The sequence below is a fragment of the Hypomesus nipponensis genome, chromosome 3 (assembly GCF_054491055.1).
Source record: "Hypomesus nipponensis isolate SF chromosome 3, ASM5449105v1, whole genome shotgun sequence".
NCBI lineage: Eukaryota > Metazoa > Chordata > Actinopteri > Osmeriformes > Osmeridae > Hypomesus > Hypomesus nipponensis.
In genome coordinates, this window is record NC_140363.1 from 11,577,582 (window position 1) to 11,604,944 (window position 27,363).

A 27,363-nucleotide genomic window follows, 5' to 3' on the forward strand; every position below is an offset into this window, starting at 1 on the left:
GGGAGGTGCTGCTAGTGTAAGAGACCGAGCCGCACGAACGTCAGAACACCCAATCAGATGTGTGGATGTTTGGATGTATGGATAGTGCAGTATAGTGTTCAATTAAAAACGGGTTCACTTGGTAAGATAGGGCCCATATAATTCTAGTTCTAGTTTTTGTATGATGACTGGTTTGACAAGGGTTTCTTTCAAATTATCTTCCAATTCTAGTCAGCAGCAAGTCAGAATAACAATGCTATTTTTTGTCTCTCTCTCCTTTGAAGCCTCCACCTGCTGTACCAAAGAAGACCGTGAGACAGAAGAGTATGGTGACGCGGGAAAAATCACTCGACCTTCCCGACCGACACCGTCAGGAGGCCCGGCGGCGGCTCATGGCTGCCAAGCGTGCAGCGTCCTTCCGGCAAAACTCTGTGTCGGAGCGCGCCGACAGCATTGAGATCTACATCCCCGAGGCACAGACCCGCCTTTGAGAAGACACGGGTGTGGACGAACACAGAGACATTGGCATCTTCATACTCTTTTACGTCCCTTACGACAACTTTAACTAGCCTTTTTCTAGACCACTGTTCCACACTGTCGTCAAATCGTCATTTAGTTTCTCAGTGTCCATATACTGTACAAGCCTTCACTTAATCTGAGATGTACCCAAATATCTTCTCCTTTGCCAATTACATTTTCTGGGCATATGTGTCATCTACATGATATTGGTTGGTTCAATGAGCAGCTTCCCAATGGAATTGTAACCCAAGAGTTGGATTATGCTGGAAGGTTATACATTTGAATTTACAGCATTTGCAAAGTGCCATTAATTCGTGCAGCTTTGAAACCAACCAGCAAGGACACCAACCAGTCCAAAACACCAGGCTAAATTGTTACATTTAAATGTCAAAGTTGCAACCGTTATGACGATAAACAACATCATTATTCTACTTTCCTTTTCCATCAGAAAATAAGATGTAGGCTGACAGCCATTTGCAAAATGTGAGTCAAGTGAACATTTCTGAAAGGCCTGCTTGAAATACCTCAACCTTGTATTGGACTAGTTACAAGCCTTGAAATATTTATCAGGCAACCCCTGTGCATTTTGGTCAGATTTATTTTAGAACATGCCGTTTTCTACTCTATCAATGGTCTGAGACCGGCCAAATATTCTCCTCGGAAAACAGGATTTTGGAATTATATAATTTCCTTCTGACCTGCCCTCCATGTGGTACAAATCCCTAGTCTGTTCTTATGCTGTTCTTATACCGTGCCCATAACACATCTTCTGACATTTACTTGAAGCAGAAAACATGCAAGTCTTGTGCCAGCGTTTTTTCATCGTATCATTGCAGTGAGTAATAAATAGTTCTGAGAGATTTTGCGTAGCTCTGTATATCAAATATGTGTAGACAAAATGCACTTTTGCACTTCTTAAAATTCTCTGTATTTCCAAGGGAAATGTAAATAACAAAGTACACAACAATATTGTTGTATTTGAGTAGTGAGACAGATTATTAGTTGAATAGATGATTTATCTCTAGGGCCCTTTTAAATCCCTTGCCTCATCAGGGTTTGCTATATCAAAAAGGTCACTCCAAAAGCACCCTGTCCTTTTAATGTGTGTTATAGCTAGGTTCAGAAATCGAGGCAGCGCGTCATTTGAGTCCCAAAATTCCTCAAACCCCCATCCCTCTCACTCTTTATCCAGCAGCTTACCCCTCAAAACAAAAGTCATAACATAACTGTCAGTCACACAATAAGTTTCCCTGATAATTACTTGGGTGACATCTTCTCCTGGAAGAATTCCCCATGGCTGATCATCTCAGAAGTACGTTCACCTCCTTCAAGCAATGCTGCAAGATAATAGCAGGGGGAAGAAAGGACACAGGATCCCTGAGGGAAGCAGGCAGAGGCTTCTAGAATTTCTTAGTGAGACTAATGCTTTATGATTCCCTGGCTGATAAGAAAGACAGGACAAATGGAACGTTGAACAGATTTGGTTTCTCTCGGTGAGTGAGTGTGTGTGTGTGTGTGTGTGTGTGTGTGTGATATTGTGTGTGTATGTGTGCTTGTGATGTCTGAGGGGTTTTGAGTCATTGGCACATTGAGCTGTGAGCTACATATCACATCCTCTACAGAGCTCAGATGCACTGCAGGGGGTCTGCTGTGATGTCCAAATGGAAGACAGCGTGAGGTCCCTGGGCCACTAAAAGATGCTATGACAGTGACCAAGGCTCTTACAGTCCTTGGGATGCCTGGAAGTAGAGTTTGCGAGGTGAGGGGTGAAGACTGTTTATTACTGCGAGAAACTTTCCCCTGTTTAGACTGCCTGATGCAGTTCTCTGTTGTGGTCAACAGAAAATAGATTTTTCTTCATGAAAGGCTTTCTAATATGAACCTTTAACATACCCTCATGCACTGTTAATATTTTATACACATACAGGCAGGGACACACACATCTTTACAGTATGTCACCCCCACACACTTACAATATGGACACCATGTGCAGAGGGCAGCTGGGTGGCAGATGTTTGTAAACACCTCAAACACAAAGTCAAAACATTTCCTAAGCTAGCTATATTTGCTTCCTTGCTACGATTCCCCCCCACCTTTTCCCGGTGGCAGGAGAACCAAATCATATTATTAAAATGTATTCACTGAATATTCACTACTTCCAGTATCATCATTAAAGTGTCCCTCTTTTTTATGCTTATACTTACATGGTGATTAGTTACAAACTGACAGGCAAGCCTCCTCCTTCAGGGAATGAGGACCTGAGCGCAGCATGGAAAAACATTTCTATGCATAGTCATAGAGTGACACACTGTCATTTCATCGCAGGGTAGAACCCTTGACAACAACATGGCTCCCCGGGGTGCTAATGGCTGTGGCACAGGAGGCACAGGTTGTGTGTTGCTTCCCCATATGCTCCTGCTACTCAGACTGTAGAAAGCAGGCGTGCACCAGGCGGCAAGACAGACTCTGTCCGATACGTTGGCTTAGGGGAGACTGGGATCTTCGCTTTGAGGAAACGCGCCTGTGTTATGTTGTGATGTGTTTCCAGGCTGTTCTTCCTGTGTGTGGTGTTCTCTCCTGCTGTCCCACACTGTGCCGGTGGCTCTGAAGAGGGTCTTATGTAAGTACGGTCCTTGGGGGAAACAGAGCTGACAGCTTCCAAGTCCCTTCACAGCGAATATGCTGATGAATGTGTTGCGTGGACTGTTAGGGGGAAATAGCAGACTTTTTTTTCAGGGAAGTTTAGAGTTATGATGTTACACTTCATTATCAAGTACAGTCTTTATACGGCTACCATACTTTTCTTGCTTGCCACAGTGACATTAAAATGTAAAGGTGTCTCTTCACATGGAAATACGTCAGGACTGCCAAATGAATGTGTGTGTGTGTGTGTGTGTGTGTGTGTGTGTGAGTGCGTGTGCCAAATATTGTACACTCCCACTCTTCCTCTCGTGGTTATCTTAATGAGACAGCTGTATTTTAGCTAGGCACAGATAGTGAAAATATGTCACTGACTTTTTCTCTGGAAACTCAAGGATGGATTCTGGATAAGTGTCTTGATGGCCATAGGAACGTGATCTGAATTTTTAACAAGCAATTCAGAAGGAAAGAGGTTTGATTCTATCCAACCCCTGTGGCTTAAGCAGCAGATCCATGTCTGGCTTATCTTTTTCAATACGCCCTATGTTTAACATTTTAAGTGGAAAGAGAAGTATGAATATTTTGATCAGTAAGGTGGCCATAAAACCTGTAGCTTCTTTTCTGAAGGTCATCCACTTGTGCCATTTATATGAAAATACAAACTTGGGACATAGCTATTCCTGCTACCATATTTCCTTCTGTCCTTCCATGGTGTGCTTTGTCATCTGCCTACCGTGTAATTTACTTCTACACTTCTGCTTATAGTGACATTTATTCCACTAAGAGAGTACATAAGTACATAAAGAAATACACTGCAGTGTCTCTTTGATACCACTAGATGGGGTAAATATTTTGCGAATCATCAAACATCCATGAAGGTGGTGTAGTGTAAGCGTGTTAATCCCTGGCTATAAAATGTTGCATACTTACTTACTATTTGTTGTCCTTATTCTTTATCCCTCTTTGTCGCAAATGGACATTTGATCTTTTTTCCATGTTTCATGCAACTTGTTTTTGCTGAGTACACACAGACTAACACGTTTCTTTAACAATGTTGCTTTGTGTAATACCAGGCTAGATGTCAATGGGACTTTGTGTTATGATCTGGGGTTGAACTTTCTTTGTTCTAGGCACAAGAGGTTATCGTGGGGCAGGAATGGTATGGTGGGCAAAGGCTTAGGCAGGTCTAACCTTCACTCTCCACATGTTCACGCAATATTTTGATCAGGCAGCAGTTGGAAATAAACATTTCTGAATCAGTCAGCTCCATTCCTTTGGACAGAGTGAAAAACAAAGTGCCATATTGTTGGAGGATACGTAGGCCTATTGTTGAACAACATAGAATCCATCAGTTATGCTTTTATAGCTGTAGTCTGTAGTATTAGACCTTCCCGAATCATGTTGTTATTTATTTCCCGTCATGTGGCCTCACTATATGTCCATTTTGAACATGGTCATACGGTATATTAGCTGTTTTGAGGGGATGTTTTCCTAACCATGCTGAGGAGACAATTATTGAGATTGACTCCACTTCCTAAAACTTGGAAATGTGAAATGACTCTTAAGATCACTAGACAAATTAAAAAAGTAATTGTTTAGCTAAACTATTTTCTTCTCTTGTGTATCATATCTATAGTGAGGATGAATATAATGCCAAATATTCATTATTTGTAAAGAAATATATATATAGATCTTATATAAATATATAATATATGCTTCATTAAAACATAATTATTTTCTTCTCTTGCTCATGTTTTGTTCATTTTATTTAGTCTTTTTAACTTATTTTGATAAGCTGTTATGATGGCATGCAAAATCTACTGATACTGAATGTATGATTTATTCATAACCTTTTGTTAGAAGTATTGACACTGATACATGTGTGTATGTTTTTGTTATTTATCACAGATGCTCTGTGCAATGTTTACTAATGTTCACACCAATTAATTTTTTATATGATTTCTGTGATTTTAAACACTTAACAATGTATATGTATTGTCCTCCATTTTTCCATGAGCTATTTAAAGATTTAGCATCTTTGATTAGTTTAATCATTGCTGAGATCATCTAATGTAAATACTTCTGCAATTAAATTTTTTGAAGAAAACGTTTAAAAGTTCTTGATGGTTTGAATGATCTGTTCTTATTCCTTGACTCCTTCCAAATATTGCGCTTTTTTTCTTTTTCACATGTTGATTAAAGAAAATGAAGGATGTGGGCCAAACGCTGAAAGTTTCCTGCTGATAAGAAGTATCTCACAAAAAAGCCAAAAATCGTCAAGTTATTAGATCACAACTCGACATTGCCAGGGCCAATCGAAACCATATCTGCAGGTTATTGGCCAATGGAAAAGGAGAGACTCTCCATAAAGGCGGGATTTCCTGTTGAGCATGACCATATGACAATAGGTTTGTTCGAATATGCATCCGCCTGCAGCCCGGCTGACTTGAAGCACCCAATGGCATTCTCGCGACGGTGCTGCATGAAGTTGAATACACCTAAAGTCATGTGACAAAAAGTTAAATTAACACATAACGCTACAGAGATTTTAGTAGACTAGAAGCGGAGGTTTATCAGCTTCTAGCAGAAGGTGAGCGATAACAGTTGTTTTCCTTGGTGTATGAACGAAACAGAAATGCTAATTTGTTTTTGTTAGTCAGCTGGATCGATCCAAAGGCTGACGGATATGTTATGTTTGTACTGAAGCAAATTATTTTCGAGTACACGCAATCAGTTAGCTTGAAATGATTAATAAAATGTTGCAACGTAGCCTAAATGTGAACGTTTACTGTAAAGCTATATTTGTCAGGTCCGGACACCGTTATATGTAATAAGCAGCATAGTGTACTGTAATGCTTGACCTTTTTACGGTATCATATTATCTCCGTGAGGAAAGTATTTTGTCTTGTACTCGACTTGACTGTGCTGAAAGTGGATCTGAGATTTCTCAGTTCTCTTTTTTTTCTTTGAACATGAACAACGTACAGTATGCAGCTGTCATTTACCGATTATTTCATGTATTTATTTTTACTTGAAGTAAAGGTCCAGGGGGGTAGTCCAGAAAGCAGATTATGCAACATAACTATAACTAGGTAAATTAACCCACCATCTGATTCACAATGTTGCAGCAACCTACTGGCAATTTGCTACAACGCTGGGTGTCAGCTGGGGAGTTAACTTACCCGGGTATGTCACAAAACCTGCTTTCTGGAATACCCCCCTGGTGATTTGATAATAACTTAAAATTTCTGTTTTGCAGGCTGTCAAAGTCTCGTATTCTGCACATGGAAACTTCGCTAATGTAGCGTTAACCGGCAGACTTTTTTGTGTGGAGCACCATTCAAATTATGTCCTCCTCCAGCACTCAACAGCCCCACGTTGACCAGCCCAACCACCTTAGCATGGACTACTTCTCTTCGGGCATCCGTGTGCAGCTTATTGGTCTGGGCTTCACCTTCTACACAGCAGTGTTTCTCCTCTCCCACATCCTCTCTTTAGCCCTCTCTCAAACGTACGGCTCTCTGCCAGCTAAAGAGAAGGTCTTCTGGAACCTAGCCGCCACCAGAGCCTTGTTTGGCGTCCAGAGTACGATAGCTGGGCTTCGGGCGTTGACTGAGGACTCCGCTGTGTCCAGAGAAAGGATTAGGGGTCAGGAGAATTGGTCTTGGTTCAATGTGCTCACCGCCACTGGCTTCTTTGTGTTTGAGAATGTGGCGTTGCATGCCTCCAGTGTGGTGTTCAGGTCCTTTGACCTCCCCCTGGCTGTGCATCATTTCTTTGCCCTCTCTGGGTTTGTCGGGGCGGTGGTGTGGGACTCCCTTGGGCACTACCTTCCCATGGTCACTCTGTTGCTGGAGATGAGCACTCCGTTCACCTGTGTATCCTGGATGCTACTTAAGGTACATTTTGCATTGGATTTATTCATCATACTTTATTGGTATTTTTCTTGAAATGCATTTTCTTTTACCCTACCTTATTCATAACGTCGTATTTGGTTTACGGGGTTTACTGCTATCTAAGTGCTGCTATCCGAGTTCATGGGTGTTTCAGTTCTTCTTCTGTATTTACATATTTAGGACTGAAACTGACGGAACCCTCTTAGAAAGTGAAACTCCCTGTATGAGACAAGATTAGGCACTATCTGTGTTTTTTTCAGGTTTTAGATACTCCTATGTGTAAGACCAAATAAAATAGTTATTAAGTATGTGATTAGCATTCTCTGTAAAAACTAATTTGGCTTCTTCAGATTGATCATACCAAGTTTACGGTTAATTTGACTGTCCTACTGTTTCTTCTGTCCCCTGTAGGCGGGCTGGGCCCAGAGCTACTTTTGGAAGGTCAACCAGTGGGTGATGATCCACATGTTCCACTGCAGGATGGTGCTGACCTACTACATGTGGTGGGTAACCTGGTGCCAGTGGGAGGAATTCAACCTCTATGTGGCCCTGCCCCAGCGCCTGCTCTTCCTCACGGGCCTGACCCTCATCACGGTCCTCATCAACCCCATATGGACCCACAAGAAGACCATGCAGCTCCTCAACCCTGTGGACTGGAACTTCAGCAACAAGCCAGCACCCCTAAATGGCCCCACAATGGACCAAGCGAAACCCCACACTAACTGAGGGAACTTGGGACATGGGAGTGTTCTAAAAAGGGTTACACTTCGTCTTTATACTTTTAAAGGTTATGGAAGGTTAATTTAGAAACTATTAAGTATCTGAAGGTGGAAAATGAACGGAACTACTTATTAGGTATTTGAATGTTAGGACACTGAAAAGTGTGGACTATGCCTTACAGTAACAAATAATCAAAGACATTAATTTACACATTCAAATGTCTTAGTTTTGGGTGGTAAAAAAAAGTTGACCCAAGGCTTTAGTTGGTTTACAGCTTTTGCTTAATGTTTATCGTATTGTTTTGAAGGTTAAATTTGTTAACTAAAGGAGGTGTTAGCCGAGCAGAAGTGTTTGTGGTATGAATGTGCACTAGTGTGCTTGGTCATCATTCACAACAGCCAACACAGGATTCCTTCAGCTCAGCACACAAAATTCTCATAATGCTCACACAATTCAAGATTCAGCATATGAAGGAATTCTTAACACGTTTTAAAATGCTATTTTTATGCATGCTTTTTGCCCAAGAATATGCTATGCTTTTGTTAAATTGCCTATTTTAATGTTCTTGTCAAGGTTCCACTGCTTTGGTGATCTGATCCTCATCGTTCCTCATCGCAGATAATTTGTACTGATTCAGACTAGTCCATTTCTGTCAGGGGCCATGTCATGTGATGAGTGAAGGTCACGGGAGTGGAGAGAAGCAGTGCTTTCCTTAGAGTCACCAAAGATAAATTACTAGGCTAATAACTAGCACCACGTCCCAGGGTGAATCCATACTTTAATCTAATCATTGTTTCTGAAGACTTTATGGGGTCTCATACATTGAACGGGCACTTCCTCCACAAAGCTGCCTAAGTGGACAATTGCATCAGTTTTATTCATGTGTCCCATGTGGTTTAGTGATATTACTTTATTTTGTAGAGTGAGTGCATCAACAATTTATTTTGTTTTTTTCTCATTGAAATTCTATCAAATGAAAGCCCACGCAATTGTGTAAGCCATGTCAATATTATCTTTCCTTTCAAATAAGTTAAAGTACAATATTTTGAGAGTTTCCACTGTTGAATTAACTATTCTCTCCTCATTTGGATACTGTTGATGTTTCATAATTGTTGTTTCATAACAGATGCTTCTCAGAAACCGTAAGACTACTTATTTTTAGTTTTTTAAGAAGTAACTTTGTTAATTTATGCCATGACAACCATTTCACATAGATAATGTGTGTACTGACAATTGCAGTATTAACGTCCATTGTTGTTATTGGACTGATATTTTAAAGGCTGTAGATGTTTTATCACCTACATGAGCAATCAGTCTTTTATTAAGTGTTTGGTCAATAATTATCTTAATTAATGTTAAGTCAGAATAGAATTTCCCTGAATTTAATGAGACCCCACCAAGCCACAGACGCACTTGTACTAAGTTTGTACTTGAGCTTCTATTAAAAACTGTTACATCTGACCAATCAGGCCTCTCCATCGCTTAATAAGATTGTTCAATGAACTCTTGGGCAAAGGAAATGGTATTTGTGTTGATGCTTCCTGAAATCTTGTTTAGGCTATAGTCAAAACGTTGCCACTTAAAGTTAATCAGGCACAAAGATAGAAAGGCTTATTGTAGGTTCTCGTTTGCTCAAACGGATTCAGTGAACACATTTCTCTTATTTAAGAAGTACTTTTTTCACTATGAAATGCGTTACTATTTTCATCCACTAGATGACAGACTTGGATAAGGTGTGACATCGCTGTTAACGTCAGCATCATTTGCCAATTGTACTCAAGCTGCGCCACTTCAATGGTTTTACATGCAGTATTTTTTTTAACGTCTTTTGACGTAGTAAAATTCGTCTCGTCATCTACCGGGGGTCGGGTCGCGGGGGCAGCAACCTAAGCAGGGAGGCCCAGACTTCACTCTCCCTGGCCACTTCCACCAGCTCTTCCTGGGGGGCCCCGAGGCGTTCCCAGGCCAGCCGAGAGACATAGTCCCTCCAGCGTGTCCTGGGTCTTCCCCGGGGCGTCTTCCCAGTGGGACGTGCCCAGAACACCTCAACAGAGAGGCGTCCAGGAGGCATCCTGATCAGATGCCCGAGCCACCTCAGCTGGCTCCTCTCGACGCGGAGGAGCAGCGGTTCTACTCTGAGCCCCTCCCTGATGACCGAGCTTCGCACCCTATCTCTGAGGGAGAGCCCGGACACCTTGCGGGGAAACCTATTTTCGGCCGCTTGTATTCACGTAGTCAAATTGACGTTTTAAAGAAGATAATTGTGGGATGAATGAAAGCAGACTACTAGACTTTAAATGCGTAACGTAAAGAAACACGTCTTTAAAGGGATTTAAATTCCTAAATGTCTTCTTTTTAACTCTGAAAGTTTGTTAATTCACAGCTGTTTGAAGAAGCCACCTCACGGGTCACGTGGGATACCGTGGAACATACTTATCAGAAAGCCTTAGGAATAAGACTGAGGGTCCTTCTAGCCAATTAAGTCCTCGTACCCTAAATCTCCACCAATGACACGCTAGCAGGAGGCGAGGTCTTCACATGGGAGTCGGTTTGCATCGAAAAGTAGTAGAGTTGAGGGAAAATGGAAAAATTATAAGTTGTAAACTAAAAGTTCACGCGGTATTTGAGATTGAATTGATGTATTAAACCCTTCTGTGGAACGTTGGAAAATACGCTCTAATTCACGCTCTAAGTTGTCAAAATGGTGAGTTTAAATCTAGAATGTTATTTGTGTAGTTTAAACTTTTATCTGTTTGTTGTTTGAGTGTTTCAGCGTTTTGACGTGTTGTTGGGCTATTCATTTACTGAATGAAAACATGTTTTTTCCGCATATCTAAAATGCTATTCCACTGTCTAGACCATAAGTGGGTTTCCGTTGTTAAAACGTGGCGATTGTCTTTGCCAAGCTGAGAAGCTGACAATCAGTCTACCTTTTTACTTACTGAGAACTGAAGAAATAGGCTACTTCTTTTTAATTCCGTAGCAAGTCATATAGGCTATTTACATGACAATATTTCACCTATCCATTGGACATTCCAACATGGACAAAGAAATCAGGGTATTCTCATCACTTTAATCTTTTGAATGCATTAGCTCTGTAAAAGTGTAGGATTTTGCTTTAAGATTGAGCACAAATAACACAAATGTCATAAGAATGGCATGTTCTCGCATATGTGTTCATATTTCTAATCGTTCTGGACAAACTCAATGTCTTATATTTTGTGAGGGCCATTGTGTGCTTTCTCAAGGCTGCAGGACAGGTGCGTACTGAGTGCAGAGAACATTGCATTCATAACATTTTTATGTAAGATTTAATCTGTCAATGCAGAAAAACCCACCCTCATTTACTTATTAAACATTACTCTGAGCCACACATTAGTCCAAGAACATGTAGTTTGACTTCTCAACTTGATTTCCTGGTGTGGTATCCTACTTTGATATTGAAACACTGTGCTTAGGAATCGTTACACAACGCCAGTCTACAAATTCACTCAGTCATGCATGACATTCCTGCCTGAATCCAGTCAACTGGAACTCATATACAGTACAGTGTAACACTTCTATCACTCAGAAAAGCCTGATTTAATAAAACAGTTTTCCTTAGTTAAGGTGCTTGCAGCCTTCGCTCAGTCCTACCAATACTTTGAGGAATCTGTGAGTCTTGAGCCTGGGGCTATACTGGCAAAATAGATGGTTTAGATACGCTGGATGCTTTGATCTTCTTGTGTATTGTCTGGTTCTATGCTTGTCCAGTTCGCTCTGCATCAGGAGGGGTGGAAGAGTTGGGACTGGAGTCTGCAAAGTCTGCTCATGCATGTACGCACACACACTGACACAGACAGACACGCAAGCTCTCTCTAAGACACACTCACATACACACACTATGGTGGCAATTTGCTAAGCAAATAGCCAGGGTCACTTTCTGTGAGCACAGATGCTTGTAGCCAGGCCTATATTAGCCCACCCACTTTAACAAGGAGTCCTAAAGAAGGATTTAGGATTGTTGATGGGTGTGGAGCTCTCTACCTCCTTCCCCAAATCAACAGCAGAGCTTTGTGATGGTTACACAGGTGACCCTCGTAGTCAGACGTTGCTCCACCATGCATCACACTTCTGCTTTGAAGAAGGGGAAAACGCACATCAGGTAGGCCAAACCCCAGCTTTTCAATGTAATTGGGTCTTTGAATTCGGAAGGTGATGCCACAGTCCTATTCCAGCATCTTACATGGGTTCATCAGTAGCATAACAGTAAATCTCTCAATGTCCATGGCTAGCGGCTCCTTGACGGAGAGTAAGAAGACTAATTGTACACTTGGCAGTGACTTACTGTTCTATTCCTGGCTGTTGTCGTCCAGTTGTTGTTGCTGCAGATGCAGCTTGAGAGGTACTGCTAAGAATCACTAGGGAGTCAGGGTTTTTAAGTTGGTAGAGGCTTCCAAAACAGATGCCTGTCAGGAGTGTTTTGTACTGATGGAGAGCGTGGTGAAGGTCAGAGTATACAGTGGTTTTGCAGTAGAGCATGCCTTTCATTTTTCTGAGAGCTGTGCTATCATGGAGCCTGGTCCATGCATTCACCCACCCTGCTGCTGAGGGTTCAGTAAGTAAGTAAGACTTTATTTATATAGCACATTTCATACAAGAATGGTAGCTCAAGGTGCTTTACAGTGAGATGTGAGATGTGGGCTGGGGAGATGGACAACCCCTGCTGGATGGGTGACGGCACAGACTTTCTCCAGGTGGGGATGGCAAATGTCACGTCTTCCACACTTGTTTACCAGCTGTGAACATCTGTTTTGGAACTGCGAAAATATTTCACAGTTAGTCCATGTTGGCTGCTGTCAAAATACCTATTCTGGAACATGCTCTTCTCTCCCAGCACAAGAATGAGATGGATGAGAATGGTTCACATTAACTTGGGACCACATGGAATTTTCAGTGGGTGCTGTTTGAGTTCAGTTCCATTTTTGTTCTCCATTCCAGGAAGTTGTCACCAATGTATAGGCTAGCTCATTATTGTGACAATCGAAAGCTTTGACTTGGCCTGCAGTGATTTGATGTAATCTGATGTTGGGAGGTTGTTTGCTGCTGTTTGTTCCATAGCTGTTGAAGTGCCTCCTGATCCATTAGCATGACAGGCTAACAAAGACTCCTTTAGGACCATCGTTTGTCCTCTCCCATGGCTCTATAGCTGCCTTACACAGTGGGATATAGTGTTCCTCAAGCTGCATGTGTCGTGACTCTGTCAAGGCGCAGTCCGTGCTAGCACTGGGTGGGTGGGGACCTCCTTTTGGAGTGGCAAGCTGTTGTGGTTGGCTCGATTTTTAATTGGATGGTAGGCTTGGTTTCAGTCTTAAGATTCCAGTCTGTCATTTGGTTCATGGCTTGTAAGTTCAAATGGAATGGCTTTAGGTCTGGTCAAATGACAATGATTTTTGTCTTCTTGTTCTGTGAGGAATATTTGTCAAAACGAAGAGTGGGTCTGGCCAACACTGTGTAAAATCTGGGTCTGTTGGGGTCATATTATGTGCAGGCAATACTGGTGGTAATCATGCTCCACTCTGTATTAGGCTGCACACTGGGGCGTTTAATGAACTTTACTGTAGCTTTGCCTGGGACCTCAGGGCATGTTATTAAAGCACACCAAGTACATCATTCACACCGGAACAATAATTCTAATTACAAGTGAAGTGAAATGCCACCCTGCTCCTCAGGCTACAGTTTATTGATCTCCCTGTCTGTGTGTCTGGAATCTAAAACCTCTCACCGAGCTGTATAACACTGTATTCACTAGTGGCCTTCAATGTCTGTATTAAGCTAGGCTATACATTTGCTGCTTTAGCCAAGCAGTTTCAGCAGTTGACCCAAATATGTTAAAGTTTCTGGCCTATATTAGTGACCTACAATGTATCAATAACAATGCCATTAAGACTAGAAGGAGCTTATCACTGTTGTGTCTCCACTATTCTTGGGAAGAGGATTGACAGAGCCTGACGTTATCTCTCTTTGTCTGGTCGTCCCTCACTCTCCTGTTTGCTCTCTGTCTTGCTAATCCTAACGGTGGGTGCAGGAGAAAGGGTTGGGGTCTGCTTTTGAGTCAGGCCGGTTAGCTCAGTTGGTTAGAGCGTGGTGCTAATAACGCCAAGGTCGCGGGTTCGATCCCCGTACTGGCCACATACATTTTAGGAATCTGTGTCAAAAATCATACAAAAATAAGATCAGCATAGCCAACTGTGATGGAACGAGACAGCTGATATGCAAAGTATGCATACGGCCGGTTAGCTCAGTTGGTTAGAGCGTGGTGCTAATAACGCCAAGGTCGCGGGTTCGATCCCCGTACTGGCCACAAAAGTTTTAGGAATCTGTCAGATCATACAAAAAGTCAAATATGGATGTCATCCAAAATAAAATTCAACAACAAAGTACATATAAAGTGCCCCCTGTCCACTGCCAGCCACTAGCCAGCAAAAGAAATGAGGCTTGGCTATGAATCTGTTCTTGACTTATAGACACATAAAGAGAGAAAGGAAAATGGAGAGTAAAGTTAGGGAGTCCATGTTAATATGTTACAGGGCACCACCCTGTCCTGTCCTCCCCAGTCTCCACCTTCCTTGCTTTGTCACCCCCACCTATTCACAGTGAGCCTGCACACACAGAATAGAGCCCTTGATTACTGTAATGCTGGCAGAGAGGCATGATCCTGACCCACTGCCAAGCATCCAGTCACGGGCTCAAAGCACCAAGCCCAGAAACGGCACCCACGCCTGGGGGACAGACAGTGATTTTTCCTGATCTCTAGGAGCTCTCCTCTGCACTGAAGAAGAGCTCAGGCCTTTCTTCTGAGTCTCTCTTGGCCCATGTGTGGATTGGAATGCCACTTGAAGTGAAGAGACCCCCAGAGTGGGTTTGGCTTTGGGAAGGCGGAGTTAGGATCTTCTCAAAGGCCCGACAAGCTTGCTGTCAGCTTAGGAGCCACCAGAGACGCACTAAGAGAAGGATGAACCACACTGACTCCAATCCTCATTACAAATGGGGTTGACACTTCCAAGTGTTCTTTCATAAGCAGCCAATTAATTATCTTTATGTCACAATGGCTACATGGTGATTTTGGTCTCTTTGTCAACAGGATGATTACATGCCTCCTTTATTGTGTACATGTTTACTGTACCATTGCCTATCCTTCAGCGGATACTGTGAATATGGAAGAACAAATCTTCCTCAGGCTCTAGATGACTGTTTTCCTGTCTGAACGCCAGGTTCTGTTTCAGCCCTGCTGACGTGTAATGACACGCTTGGCCTAGTCTGTCATCATTGAAGCTTTTTTTTCCACTCTCAAGTGCCTTAACTGAAGGTCCTTAACCACTGTTCTGAGATCAGACTACCCTTCCCCCAACCCTACCTTTTTATTTTAGGTTTCGGGGTAAGAATGTCTGACACAGAATCAGGGATTTGAACGCAGCCTTTGCCTGCACTGTATGGGGCTCAGCTCATGTTGGCTCAGCTGCCAGCAGATCTACTTTTGAGGTACATTCAGAGGCCCACCACTCTGTCATGTTGTACAGGTCCCAAAGTGTTTCAGACAGTGCAGATGACAAGACTTCCTCCCTTCTTCAAGGTGGTCTCTGTGAACGCTCAGCTGGCCATAAAGAGGGTTGTTAGGGGACGCTCATCTCCTCCTGACAGGTAAAACAGCTGAATCTGAGAAATGAAAAGGTTGAGAAGGAGCTAAATGGAAGGAACTCCTGACTTTTTACAAAAGGGTGTAATAAGGCCTGAGCCTAATTGTGTGAAAAGGGGCCATCTTAACTGATATTTTTCTGATGTTAACATCTGCACTTGGTTTATATGATAGTCAAAATATTTCACACACTTGCTCTACAACGATTACTGTATGTTTGTTCAGACTTAGTATTGGAATTGTGACCGACATTTCTCTCTGTACCGCTTTAGCAAGCTTTGAGGATGAGTAAACGCAAACCCTGTATTTCCTCTCTCCCTCTGGCCCTCCCTTCCTCTCTTCCTTCCTTTCTCTGTCTTACCTCATCTACAAGGACTCTGACACTTCTGTAATTAAATGTATTATGAGGGTGTTTCTTACAGTATAATACCAAGAGGCCGGCTATTTCCTCTTAGTTCATAGATATATCTAATATAAAGACTTTGCAGTATTGTGTCTTATACCTGGCTAGCAGACATCAGGGTTCCATTGCTTTGGACTTGTACAACTCATGCTGGGGCTTGGATGTGAGAGGATTTCACATGATTTGTAGACAAAACAAGCTTTGCGGTTCTCAATGGTTATCTTTCGCTCTTGTATGGAGCAATGTTAAGGATTAGGATTTTACTTCTAGATTGTAATCTATTGTGAAGTTCCCCTCCTATTATAGTGTCAGTTGAATAAGAGAACAGAATGTCTGAACAGTACAGAACTCACTCACATTCTCCACAACAAGGGCCACAGTATTCTATGGAATGACATCACTTGGAGGTCCTCCTCTGCATTGCCCCTTGCTGGATGGGGAGCAGGCTCGTACTCATCTCCACCCATTTTTCGAGAGTCAACTTTCAAGCTTCTGTTGACGGCTGTCACCGACATCTTTACACAACGTACTTACTCAGTACAAAAATGCACCGTCCTGTCTCTCAAGCCCGTGCAGGTATGTTAGTTTCCTGCCTTAGCTTGTATGTGACTTTTCCTCCTGGGACTGTAATGTAGCCTGCTATTAGCACTGCCACTACCTTGACCCCCCCCCCCACAGGCCTGTTCAATACAGTAGCCCACACCTCCTGTCAACACTGTTCCACTCAGATGTTTGAGCTACAGTTTGAAATGCAACACCACAAGAACAAAAGGTGGTAACTGCCTTAAAGGCTAATTGATAAACAAAATTGTGCTTTTATCATCACTAGTGGCTCTTTAAAATGTGCTGTACTGTATGGGTCCTACATATATAAAAAAAAAAACATTTGTAGTTGTACCGTTTGAAAAGACCTTAGGAGGTAAAGTTGAACCTCTTTGCAGTCGACACATTTTCAAATGTTTATTTGGAAGGTCATCTTCAGGTTCAACATCGTCAGCAAATGTAGTAGATCATTAACGTAGTTTGAATCAATTCATAGGTAAAGTGCCATTTGAAGAACGTGCGTACACCTGTTTTACATCTGTAAGTGGGCTCAAACTGACCAGTTGTTCTCACATCCTGTGTTCTGCCTGAGGTAATTATTAACTTGTGGGACACACACACACACACAGGGTCAGCCACCACTATGTGTATTCATCTGTCCTGTGTGGATTTTATGGACACACAAGTAAACACACTGCTGCAATACACACACATACACACCTGCTACAAGTGCTCACAAAAATGCTAACAGATATTACAGACACATGCTCACGCATTACAGAATAAACCAGTTGTTTCAACTTGTTTGTTTACTCTCCGGCCTGTGTTGTGAACCGGACAGGCCTCCAACCGCTCAACCACTCCATAGGAGGGTTTTGTTTGTGTTTTGTATTCTAATTAGCCGCAATTGGCTGTGGCGCACATGATTGACGACGTACACAAAAGTTAGGACCCCAGACAACAATACAGCCTCACTCCCCTGCTGGCATCCTTAGTGATGTGCCTAGTAAATACAGACCATTCCCTGAGCCTGACCACAATATTGTTGAAACAATCACATCTGATGCTTTATCGTCGACTGGACGTTCTATATGCCCCATCACTTTGGAAAAAAGCTTCTTCTAAATCAAGAAAATGTAGATGTCAATGTAGTAGCCCTTTTGTAATGTAGACTATTGGTTGTGTGGTTAGCATCTTGGAGGCTTCAAGCTTCTTTAATGGGAAAACATGGTCAAGCAATGACGCACTGGAACATTCTCAGGCGCTAGGCTAATTGAGTGTTTGTGGGTGTTACAATATGCCACATCTCTGACATTCTTTCTTTCTGGTCCTCCAGGGATATGTATGGGCCTAGTGGACTCCCACCAGGCTGCTGAGTAATCCTGTGCCCAGAAGAAGAGCACCCATCATGGATGTGGAAGAGTTCCCTCCCCCTCCTCCTGAAAGTAATGGCAGTAACTGACCCTCATTCACTTCTGTCTTTATCTCTGTCTCTCTTTTTTTCCTCCCCTCTATAATTTCAGTCCACTCCACATGTGGGCCATAAAATAAGCCCAGCATAGCAACTATGACGCAATCAGAAAGCTGATATACGTAGTAGATACAGGGCCGGTTAGCTCAGTTGGTTAGAGCGTGGTGCTAATAACGCCAAGGTCGCGGGTTCGATCCCCGTACTGGCCATAAAAGTTTTAAGAATCTGTGTCAAAAAGTCAAATATGGATGTAATTCAACATAAAATTCAATAATAAAGTACTATATTTCTTCGAATAAACGCCACGGCGTTCAATTATTATTTTTGGTGCAGCGTTTAATTAAGAGAGATTTAGAGAATTGCAGCTGCAATGCAACCATAGAAAAAAAGAATAGACAAGAATAGAAAAAAAAGAATAGACAATTGTCAATAATCCTTAAGGAGGTCAAACACAAAGCCTAGTTTAAAATTGTAGCCTAATTGTTGCAATTACTATTATAATGTATAATTTGTTTTCACCCAATGTCATAATTTAGAATTATATAATTGCATTCAGTATTATTAAGTGACTTTATTCGGTAAGAGTAGACCTACAGTTTATTTCATTTTGAAGGCCTTTTGGAACGCTCGTGAGTGAGAGTCCACAAGCTAGCAAGCGAAGCACGGACAATTTAATGCTCCGATAAAAGTTCAAGGTTGTTATCGGATGTTAGCGATCTAAGAAAACCTCTTCCCACGTGTACAGCATTCAGCCAACAATGTATGTTGTTTTGTGTCTGTATTTTACGTTGGTGAACGTTACTTACATGCTGCGCATATGTATGTTCATATGTGGTCTTTATTTTCTTATTAGCGTATACCGTGGGTTTAGTTTTCACGGTGGATTTGGAGAAAAAGCTTCAAACCTGTTGCAAGAAAGCCATGTCTGCCAGTGCTTCGAGGGAATTATTATACACGTGTGATTTACTTGTGTAATAAATACTGTCATTTAATTTAAACAATTAAATAACCGTTTTCGTTTAATCGAGGGCGGCGTTAATTACACAATGTTTATATTTGGTGTGGCGGTTCTTGGAAGAAATACGGTAACCTACTTATAAAGTTGCGCTCCTTGTCCATTGCCACTAGCCAGCAAAAGAATGAGGCTTAGACATTAATATGTTCCTGACTAATAGAAAGATAGTGGGGTATTCTACGGGGTTGGGGTCTGGACAGAGCCAGGCCGGTTAGCTCAGTTGGTTAGAGCGTGGTGCTAATAACGCCAAGGTCGCGGGTTCGATCCCCGTACTGGCCATGTTCCTTTTACTCCAAGACTATGAGCACAGCATTGTCATTGTAATAGACTTCTTCGTGCTATTGCGTCACTGTCGGAAAACTCAGGTACAATGTTTTCACACAGGCTTTGCATTAAGGTTACGTGAGGTTTTGAATGCACTGATGCTAGTGAGTCTAGGTTTCTTTGTAATCTTTGCTGTAAGTTAGATAATTAATTATCTGCTCTGTTTTGACTGCCCATGGTGGTCAGACTAGAGTCTGTAGGGGAGAGGAGAAGATGGACAGTGTGTCAACAACACATTCCTCTCCTCTGCTGTGCTGGAGCGCGTGGGCAGAGGGGAGAGCAGAAGAGTGAGGAGGAGGAGGAGGAGAAAATGTGCTGTGCTGCTGTGAATAACAGACAATGTGCCTCAGTATTGGGCCTTGGCAGAATATTGCGGGATGGGACACAGTCACACACACACACACACACACACACACACACACACACACACACACACAGGCATACATATACAACCACACACACACACACACACAGGCATACATATACAACCACACACACACACACACAGGCATACATATACAACCACACACACACACACACAGGCATACATATACAACCACACACACACACAGGCATACATATACAACCACACACACACACACACACCAGTAGCGAACACATGCCAGATAAATCTCCAGCTGGGCAGCCACTTGCTCTGTTGCCACGAGGATGCTGGAGCGCAGCGTGGCCCAGTGACTCATGTGAGCAGAGCAGTGTGTGGCACAGCAGAAAGAGGGCACCAGAACAGAATCCATACTGTGGTTGTGAATTGACAATGGGCTCTGGGGTTAGGCCTGTGTGCACGTGTGTATCAGATAGAGAAAGAGCCAGGGTCTGTGTAAGAGGGTGGGGGCACTGGCTAACACACAGACACACACACAGACTCAACTGTTGATAGCCTCATCCACACTCAATAGCAGATGATTCAGTCTAATTAAGCCGGAGAGTGGCGGTTTCCCGTCCACAGTTCAGATGAATATTCATCCCAGTGCTCTGATGTGGGCTATAACCCTGGAGGCAGAGCTGAACTTTATAGTCATCCCAACAGATGGGACAGGCAAGATACCATCTCTTTTCCAGGTTTGCTCTCCGCCTTCCTGCACCAGCGCCCTTAGTTTTGGGTGCTGCAAGGGTGAAGGGTCAGAGAGCAGCAGCGTTAGTCACAGACCATTCCCTCTGAGGTGTCTCTATGGTACAACACTACCTGTCAGTCGCCTGCAGGTAATTGTAATGTTGATTTAGATGGAGCCATGAGGCTGCGGCTCTTCAAACACTGATGAGCAAAGGGGAGTCGGTCCCTATGCAAGTCCACTTGTGGTGGGTAGTTGAAGGCCTATGGGGTGAACTCGTGTTGCCCTAGTGCATGCTACAGTAGGTACGGCAGTACTACTAATCTATACTCTATTTCTTGGTAATGGTTACATAAGCATTTGCCCGATGCTGACTTACATTGTAAGTAAGACCAACATATGTTCTGAATGAGGGTCAAAGGGAAAAGGGGAGGCCTGTCTTATTGCCAAGATGTTGACCAAGTCTCCTCATATATCACCTAAAAACACAAACCAAATGACTTTACTCTCCTTTGGCCATTCAGGAAATTATAAGTCACAGAGAAGATGGAAACTCTTCGTTATCTTTGCCACAGCTCAGGATATGAGAGTTCACCTAGGAAAGCCAGTACTGGAAAACCTGACTCAAAAGCATTGTGTACACTGGGACTCGTGTAAGGAATCTGTAGTATGGCTTAAGAGCAGGGTGGTGGCAGATTTTGCTGTACGTAACCCCGTATTCAGGCAGATAAGATGTTGTGACCTTGGTGGTGACCCCCATAGGAAAGCTAAACCGCGACGCCACATTCAATAGGAAATCAAATAATTCCAACGGAAACAGGTGGAGGTTTGAAAAGGTTTGAATTAAGTGTGTGGAATTCCTCACATTCATTTCACCACATGTCCCAGGCTAAGGTTGTCCTTCCATGAACTATTTTCTAAGCCAGTTGTCAGGTATTCCAATGGCATCGTTTCTACATGTTTAATCGGTTCTCATCATTCTGTCCGTTTTCTCATTCTGTCTGCAGTTGAAAAGGTATTCGTCTACCTCAGATTGAGCCGGTAGAGAGACTATATGTTAGTCTTGTAGCACTCTTATGTATATGTAGATCTTTGATGTTAGCTTTGTAGTTTTCCCTTTGCCAACAATTTCCATCTTCTTAATATGTCAGTCTGTTTGCAGTTGGCTGTACTTGTGCCCCTCACAACACTTTCTCCAAAGAACCACAGAATTGGTGAGAAGTAGGTCTATACCCAGATCTGAGCAGCCATCGCTGAATGGATCTCAGAGTGACATTTACATTCCACTGACATCCTCCCCAGGTCAGAGCAGAAAGCCAGCTCTCCAGTTGGTTTATGGACCATAGCATTCCTTTGCCCCCTCTTTCTCTCTATTGAAACCCCACAGAGTCTATTCAATGTATCTTCCAGCGTCCTGGATTGAGAACACCAGAATTAATAGGAATCTGGTCAGTATTCGTGCCTGGTCACTGGAGGGATTGACAAGCTTGTTTCCTGCCTGGCTAAGTGTTGTGTGGAATCTTGTTTGGAAGGGCATTTGTTTTCCAGTTCTGGTGTGTTGGGAGGGAAAGGGATGTGTTGGCATGGACAAATGAGTTCTCACACTTCTCACACTGGCCCAAATTCCTTACTGGCTGTCTACATTTTAGTTTAGCTGAGCTTTACTGTGCCTCAAGTGTCTCATGAACCATAGCCTTTATGGAAAACATACGGTACGATGGACCCCACCCCTGTAAATTACGAGTGTGTAGAAGAGGAGGAGTCTAAAATGTTGGTGGAGTGTCATAACTGAAAACGCCTCCCACAGAAGATCTATAAAACAGTAGTCTGGGTCAGGTCTACCCAAAGAGTTTTCTCGGAGAAAGACGACCATAACTGTGACGACCTTTCCGGTCTGTATTTAAAAGTTTAAAGTAGAAATGCTGTATATCTGCACATCAGTTTTATGTTCTTCTTAATTGATACTTGGGCCATGCTTTTAAATGTCAAGACATTTTTGTCATCATTAGTCCTCTCTGTTCCCTCCAGTGTTGGCAGAGGACGTGCCCTTCGCTGATGAAGATGATGGAGAGGCCTTCGAGTTTGACGACAGCGGCGATGATGCCCATGTAGCCGACCGCCCTCCCCCTGCCCCTCCAGCCCCCGACTACGCAGCAGAGGGCCAGCTCAACGGCATGGCGCCCCAGCCAGAGGGCCCATCCTCCCACGCTGCCGACCCAGTCGCCCCGTCAGCGGAAGCAGCCACTCCCGTTGCTCCGGACGCAGCTAGCACAGCAGCGGCCGAAGAGGCCGTCTCTGTGGCTGTCCCAGGGACACAGGACATAGACACGGACTTACCCCCGCCCCCTGAAGAGGCCAGGACCCCCACGACAGACTCTGGCACCACAGGTTTGTGGGGGGAAAGTAAAGTAGTGTTTCATTCAGTTTAGACTCCAATTTAGCATTAGCAACTTTAGCGTCAGTGTGCATTGGCATCCTGTACCTTTTTCTGAAAACACTGTCTACGATATTTTCGCACCACAACCTCTACTGCAGCTGTTGTGTGTGTGTCTGTGTGTACGGGAGCATTTGAGATGCATATCATTCATTGCTAACACACGGCACTGTGCTCTTGTGTAAGCTTGTCAGTCTGACCCCTCTCCAGCTGCTGTAATCATGCAGGAGAGATGGTGTGGCGGGCTGTCTCTCTCCTGACATCCCATATCTCAGTGGAAGGGTTGTGGGGGTGGCTCTGGCATTCATCACCACAGAGCTTGACACTGCCAGGCTACAGTACCCTTATCTCTGCTCTCGCTGTGTCTCACAGACACACACACACCACATGAACACATTGACACCATGCTGATGGGCCCCTGATGCTTCTTCTCCACTCTTGGTTTTTCTCATGCTGTCCCCCCCCCCCCTCCCCTACACGTGTGTGTGCTCTCTCAATCTGCAGCCTTGTTTGCTTCCTATTTCACATTCTCGCTCTTGCTCCATGGCATTCCTGACATGCCTAGCTGCCTTTATGTGATGTGACTAGTGCAGGTCCTGGGTGTAGCACGTGGCCGGTTAGCTCAGTTGGTTAGAGCGTGGTGCTAATAACGCCAAGGTCGCGGGTTCGATCCCCGTACTGGCCACAAGGCTTTTGTGGTTTCAGGGGCTGCATTTGGTGACACTGCACATTCATTCGGTTTCTGTGCCCATAATAAACAAGGGAAGAAAGAAGAACACACATGCTCACATCTCCAAATCCACATTGTAGCAGCAGTGCTTCCCAGTGCCCTGCTGCATGTGGCTGTGATTTGTGTGCAGTGATTTATCAGCTGCCACAGGTCTTTCTGCTGTGAGACAGCAAACACCATGCTGACTGGGGAGGAAGGTGACACAGCAAGACCCAAAAGTTCACATAAAAAGCAGTTGCTGTTAAATGTTTTCACTGCCCACTATAAATCTGAGAGGCTGAGCGTCCACTGGTCAAACAGGAATCCACAAGGAAGACTCTGCTCTCGGAAGGATAAGGGGGTCTTTGTGTTATGTTCAAGATGAAATGTTCCCAGTCCCCATGAATGTAAAAAACATCAGTCCACAATATAATGGCAGTACTAGTTAAGTGCGTGCCCAGTGAATTCGTCGACACAGTTTCTGTAGAAATGTCTCTCCTCTTATCTCTTTGTCACCATCATCAGACCAGGAAGTACCCAGCGACGACCCTCCCCCACCCTCGGCCTCCCCAAGGACCACCTCCCAGGGGAAAGTCAACCCCTACTCCGTGATTGACATCACCGCCCTCCAATTACAGCAAATCCAGCACGGACCCGCCCCTTCCCCTCCCTCCCCAGCAGAGAAGGAGGAGGAAGGGGCGCAGGATGTCCCCCCCAGCCCCGCTGCCCCCCCGGGATACTCGGTGCCTGTTCCCTGCGGCTACGCCACGCCCTCCAACGTGCCTCTGATGACGCCAGCCTACACCACGCCCGTCATCATCCGGCACTTCTCCATGGATGAGGAAGGTAAGGGAAAGAGGAAAGGGAAACTCGTGTGGGAGGAGATCCTAGAAATGCAATGACTCTGTATTCATGATGCAAAGCTGTCAACACTGCATGGGCTGCATAGCTGTAACTGACTGATGGTCAAATCAGATGCATATCAGGGACTTTGACCCAAAGTACAACGTTTATCCGATGTACAAATCCTGCATGAAGAATGTACAGCAGAAGATCAAGGATCAGAAGTGCATAGTTACACTTTATTTTGGTTGTCAGACTCAAGAAACTGTTTATATTTACTGTCCACATTGCAAAGTAACCACATCTCAACTATCAGGCATGGTGAATAAAATGTATTACAGTGCAACAATTCAATTACTTAAATACAGTCCAACAATTACATATTGGTGTGTTAATATATGTCAAATGCATATATGGAGTGGCCAGTTTACCTCGTTCTACACCTATGAAAAAAAAAAAAAAAAAACTTATTTTCTCCACACATATTAAGATGGGACTGACACATGCGTGCCCCCTTTCTAAACCTCTCCAGCTTTTCCTTCTCTGCATTCCTTTTTTCTCACTGAAGCTGTGCCATGAGGAAGTAGGGACTAAATTTAGTCCTCCCCAAAGCTCTTGGTTGGCTGTGAGGACTTTCCTGTTTTCTCTGAAATGTTACAGTAGCAATTTCCAATTGTTTGGCTTGGCTCGTCAGAAGGGCTAAATTACAGTGTAATTTGTCCTGCATTTTTCATGGTGTTTTTAGAAAGTGTTGAAAATGCTTATTTTTTTATTTAAGATCAGTCAAGATGTACAAGATGTCGTAAATGTCTTATGGGTCACATACGTCTGTGACATGGATATGGCACAATCTGAGATTAACCAGATTGGCTGGACAATTGGGGTCAAATGATTAAATTATGTATTAGGAAAATATGTCAGTTGCACTGTTGTGATGCCTGACCCCTTGTGGTGGATTGATGTTAGTACAAGCAGCAGTGTGTATTGTGTGAATGGATAAAACCAATCCTTATTCCTTTCTCTCTCTCAGTCACTGTGGTTGGGACAGGCAACGCCTCAGTCGACAGGTAAGTAGTTGCTACTGTACACAGTTGTGTTTCTATGGCAGTAAGAGAAACTAGCTGATGAAGATGTCTTTGTTGTCTCTGTCTGCTCAAGTGTTTTTAGTGAAGACAATCTCCCTATCAGAGAGGAAGATGCCTTGACCAAATGGGTGTCTGACCCTGCGAACACAGCATGGATGGAAAGTAAGTGTGTTTCTACTTGTTGTACTTGTTTTGTCTTTCTTTATATTTTACTTATTATGTTTACTGTTATACACCAACCTACCAAAGCAAATTCCTCATGTGTAAACTTACTTGGCAATAAGCTGGATTCTGATCAGATCTCTGCCACATGTCAACATATACAGAGAAGAGATAAGTCACAAGTCACACTACACTACAAGTCCCCTGCACAGCACTGTTTGGGTGTTTTTCTCGCTCAAGTGAATTTCCAGACACTTCCTTCCTCCCCCTCTTATGAGGAACCGTGCCATAGTGTGGCCCTTTCCTGAGACTTCCACAGGACTCTATCCTGTCTGTCATGTGATCACCCGACAAAACGTTCCTCATTCATATTTGTGAATGGTGAACCATGGTGAACGTTTTGAAAGTTAAAACGTGGTTGTTTCGTGGTCCAGATCCAGACGAAGTGATTTACGATGACGTGCCCCGTGAGAACTCCGACTCCAACACAGGTCAGACAGGTTTTCATTCTTATTCTATACCACTTCCTTTCTTTCGTTTTATCATTGGGATATTTATTGTTCCTCTTTGTCTCTTCGTGGTGTTATTACAGTATGGAGCCTATTGATTTGAACGTGTTATAATACTTTGCCATTGTTACACAGGAAAGCTAGTGTTCATTATGGGAGACCACTTTGTAAGCCAGGTGTACTTGTTCTGTGGTTTTGTACAGATAGAGTAGGTGACCTATGACATGTGGGGAGTTTATCAGAAATGTGACAAACATAACTGGTGTGAGGTTTAAAGTCGAAAGCAGAGTTTAAATTAGAAAGACTCGAGTCAAAAGGCGAGAGCTGTTGAACGGTGACAGTTTGAAGGCATCCCTTCTGCAGGTAATTTGGGGCTTTTTGTCCGCCTACAAGAGACTTGAAGGTGTTACTGTGAAACAGTTTGTGGGTTTTCATCATGAAGGACAGTAGCATATTGGCTGTGATCTGCCTCCTCTTAGCTCCTAGCTGTAGGGGGTCAGAATGTGTCGTCACGGGGAAAAAGGTTGTGGGAGGTACGGCTTCCATCCTTTGCTCCTACAAACCTGAGCAAAAGGATTTCAAAAAGTACTTCTACAAGGGGACAGGTGAGGGCAAGGTTGGTCTTTTAGACCACCAGAAGCCAACTTCCAACGGGAGATACAAACAACATGATGACACAGAGAAGGGGCGCTTCACGGTGACCATGGCTGACCTCACTCCGGAGGATTCTGGGACGTACTGGTGTGGAGTGGGACGAGGTGAGGAGATTCAAGTCAGCCTGACGGTGGAAAGAGCTCCTTTAATAACAGTCTACAACATGAGTGTCATTTTGATCATCACTCTGTCCCTAAGTCTGCTTCTCCTGATATCTTGCTCCCTGGTCATGTTCTGCAAATCCAGAATCAGCAGAGTGGAGGAGCCATCTCAAGCACAGACCCGTATCAAACCCAGCACTGCCATCTGGAACGTTCCTTCTGCAAATGCTGCAGTTTTTGACAAAATATCTGTCTTCCAAAGCTTGAGCTCTGAAGCTGTTGACCAAGATCATGTCTATCAAATTGTGGACACTGCAGCTTATGGTGAAGAATCCCTCTACCAAGTCCTGGATGTCAACCCTGAGAGTACAGACTCTATCTACCAAGTCCTGGGTGTCAACCCTGAGAGTACAGACTCTCTATGACGTCCTGGATGCCAAAACAGACATTCTCCAGTAAAACTCAAATTCTCAAGACCATTTATAATCAAACAAACAAGGGCCGTGTCTACCAACCCATTACCTATCCAACGAACAACCAGGACAATGTCGACCAAATCCCTTAATAAGCAAACTGGCAGTTTGGACCTTGTCTACCAAAAACCTGTTAGT

The 27,363-nt window shown here is 43.5% G+C and overlaps 3 protein-coding genes and 5 non-coding genes across 14 annotated transcripts in view; all 8 read left to right on the forward strand.

Annotated features, from left to right (window-relative positions):
- Nucleotides 1-1,695, forward strand: part of dlgap2a (discs, large (Drosophila) homolog-associated protein 2a) — a 122,952-nt gene extending 121,257 nt beyond the window's left edge. For both annotated transcript variants that reach the window (XM_084683242.1, XM_084683243.1), the window contains one exon: nt 264-1,695. In XM_084683242.1, coding sequence (XP_084539368.1) covers nt 264-470 — 207 coding nt within the window. In that variant the 3' untranslated portion in view covers nt 471-1,695. The remainder of the gene's footprint in view (nt 1-263) is intronic.
- A 3,896-nt stretch (nt 1,696-5,591) lies between these two features.
- Nucleotides 5,592-8,101, forward strand: cln8 (CLN8 transmembrane ER and ERGIC protein). Of its 2 annotated transcripts, XM_084676100.1 has the most exons (4): nt 5,668-5,728; nt 6,267-6,324; nt 6,398-7,037; nt 7,446-8,101. In XM_084676100.1, the coding sequence occupies exons 3-4, from the start codon at nt 6,486-6,488 to the stop codon at nt 7,758-7,760; spliced, it is 867 nt and encodes a 288-aa protein (XP_084532226.1). In that variant the 5' UTR covers nt 5,668-5,728; nt 6,267-6,324; nt 6,398-6,485; the 3' UTR covers nt 7,761-8,101. The 2 variants fall into 2 exon arrangements, with proteins under 2 accessions (XP_084532217.1, XP_084532226.1); XM_084676091.1 differs by lacking the exon at nt 6,267-6,324 and having other exon boundaries at nt 5,592-5,728.
- A 1,621-nt stretch (nt 8,102-9,722) lies between these two features.
- Nucleotides 9,723-27,363, forward strand: part of arhgef10 (Rho guanine nucleotide exchange factor (GEF) 10) — a 47,273-nt gene continuing 29,632 nt past the window's right edge. For 2 of the 5 annotated variants that reach the window (XM_084676118.1, XM_084676126.1), the window contains exons 1-7: nt 9,724-10,458; nt 17,712-17,820; nt 22,284-22,643; nt 23,924-24,244; nt 25,272-25,308; nt 25,400-25,488; nt 25,923-25,979. In XM_084676118.1, the coding sequence (XP_084532244.1) occupies nt 17,784-17,820; nt 22,284-22,643; nt 23,924-24,244; nt 25,272-25,308; nt 25,400-25,488; nt 25,923-25,979 (901 nt within the window). In that variant the 5' untranslated portion in view covers nt 9,724-10,458; nt 17,712-17,783. Of the gene's footprint in view, nt 10,459-17,711; nt 17,821-22,010; nt 22,148-22,283; nt 22,644-23,923; nt 24,245-25,271; nt 25,309-25,399; nt 25,489-25,922; nt 25,980-27,363 lie in introns of those variants that run through there. The other 3 variants (XM_084676112.1, XM_084676142.1, XM_084676133.1) reach the window with 3 other exon arrangements.
- trnai-aau (transfer RNA isoleucine (anticodon AAU)) lies at nt 13,852-13,925 on the forward strand. Its single transcript has one exon. It is a non-coding gene; the product is annotated as a tRNA-Ile (tRNA).
- Nucleotides 14,024-14,097, forward strand: trnai-aau (transfer RNA isoleucine (anticodon AAU)). The gene has a single exon. It is a non-coding gene; the product is annotated as a tRNA-Ile (tRNA).
- On the forward strand, nt 17,982-18,055 carry trnai-aau (transfer RNA isoleucine (anticodon AAU)). The gene has a single exon. It is a non-coding gene; the product is annotated as a tRNA-Ile (tRNA).
- On the forward strand, nt 19,067-19,140 carry trnai-aau (transfer RNA isoleucine (anticodon AAU)). The gene has a single exon. It is a non-coding gene; the product is annotated as a tRNA-Ile (tRNA).
- trnai-aau (transfer RNA isoleucine (anticodon AAU)) lies at nt 23,301-23,374 on the forward strand. Its single transcript has one exon. It is a non-coding gene; the product is annotated as a tRNA-Ile (tRNA).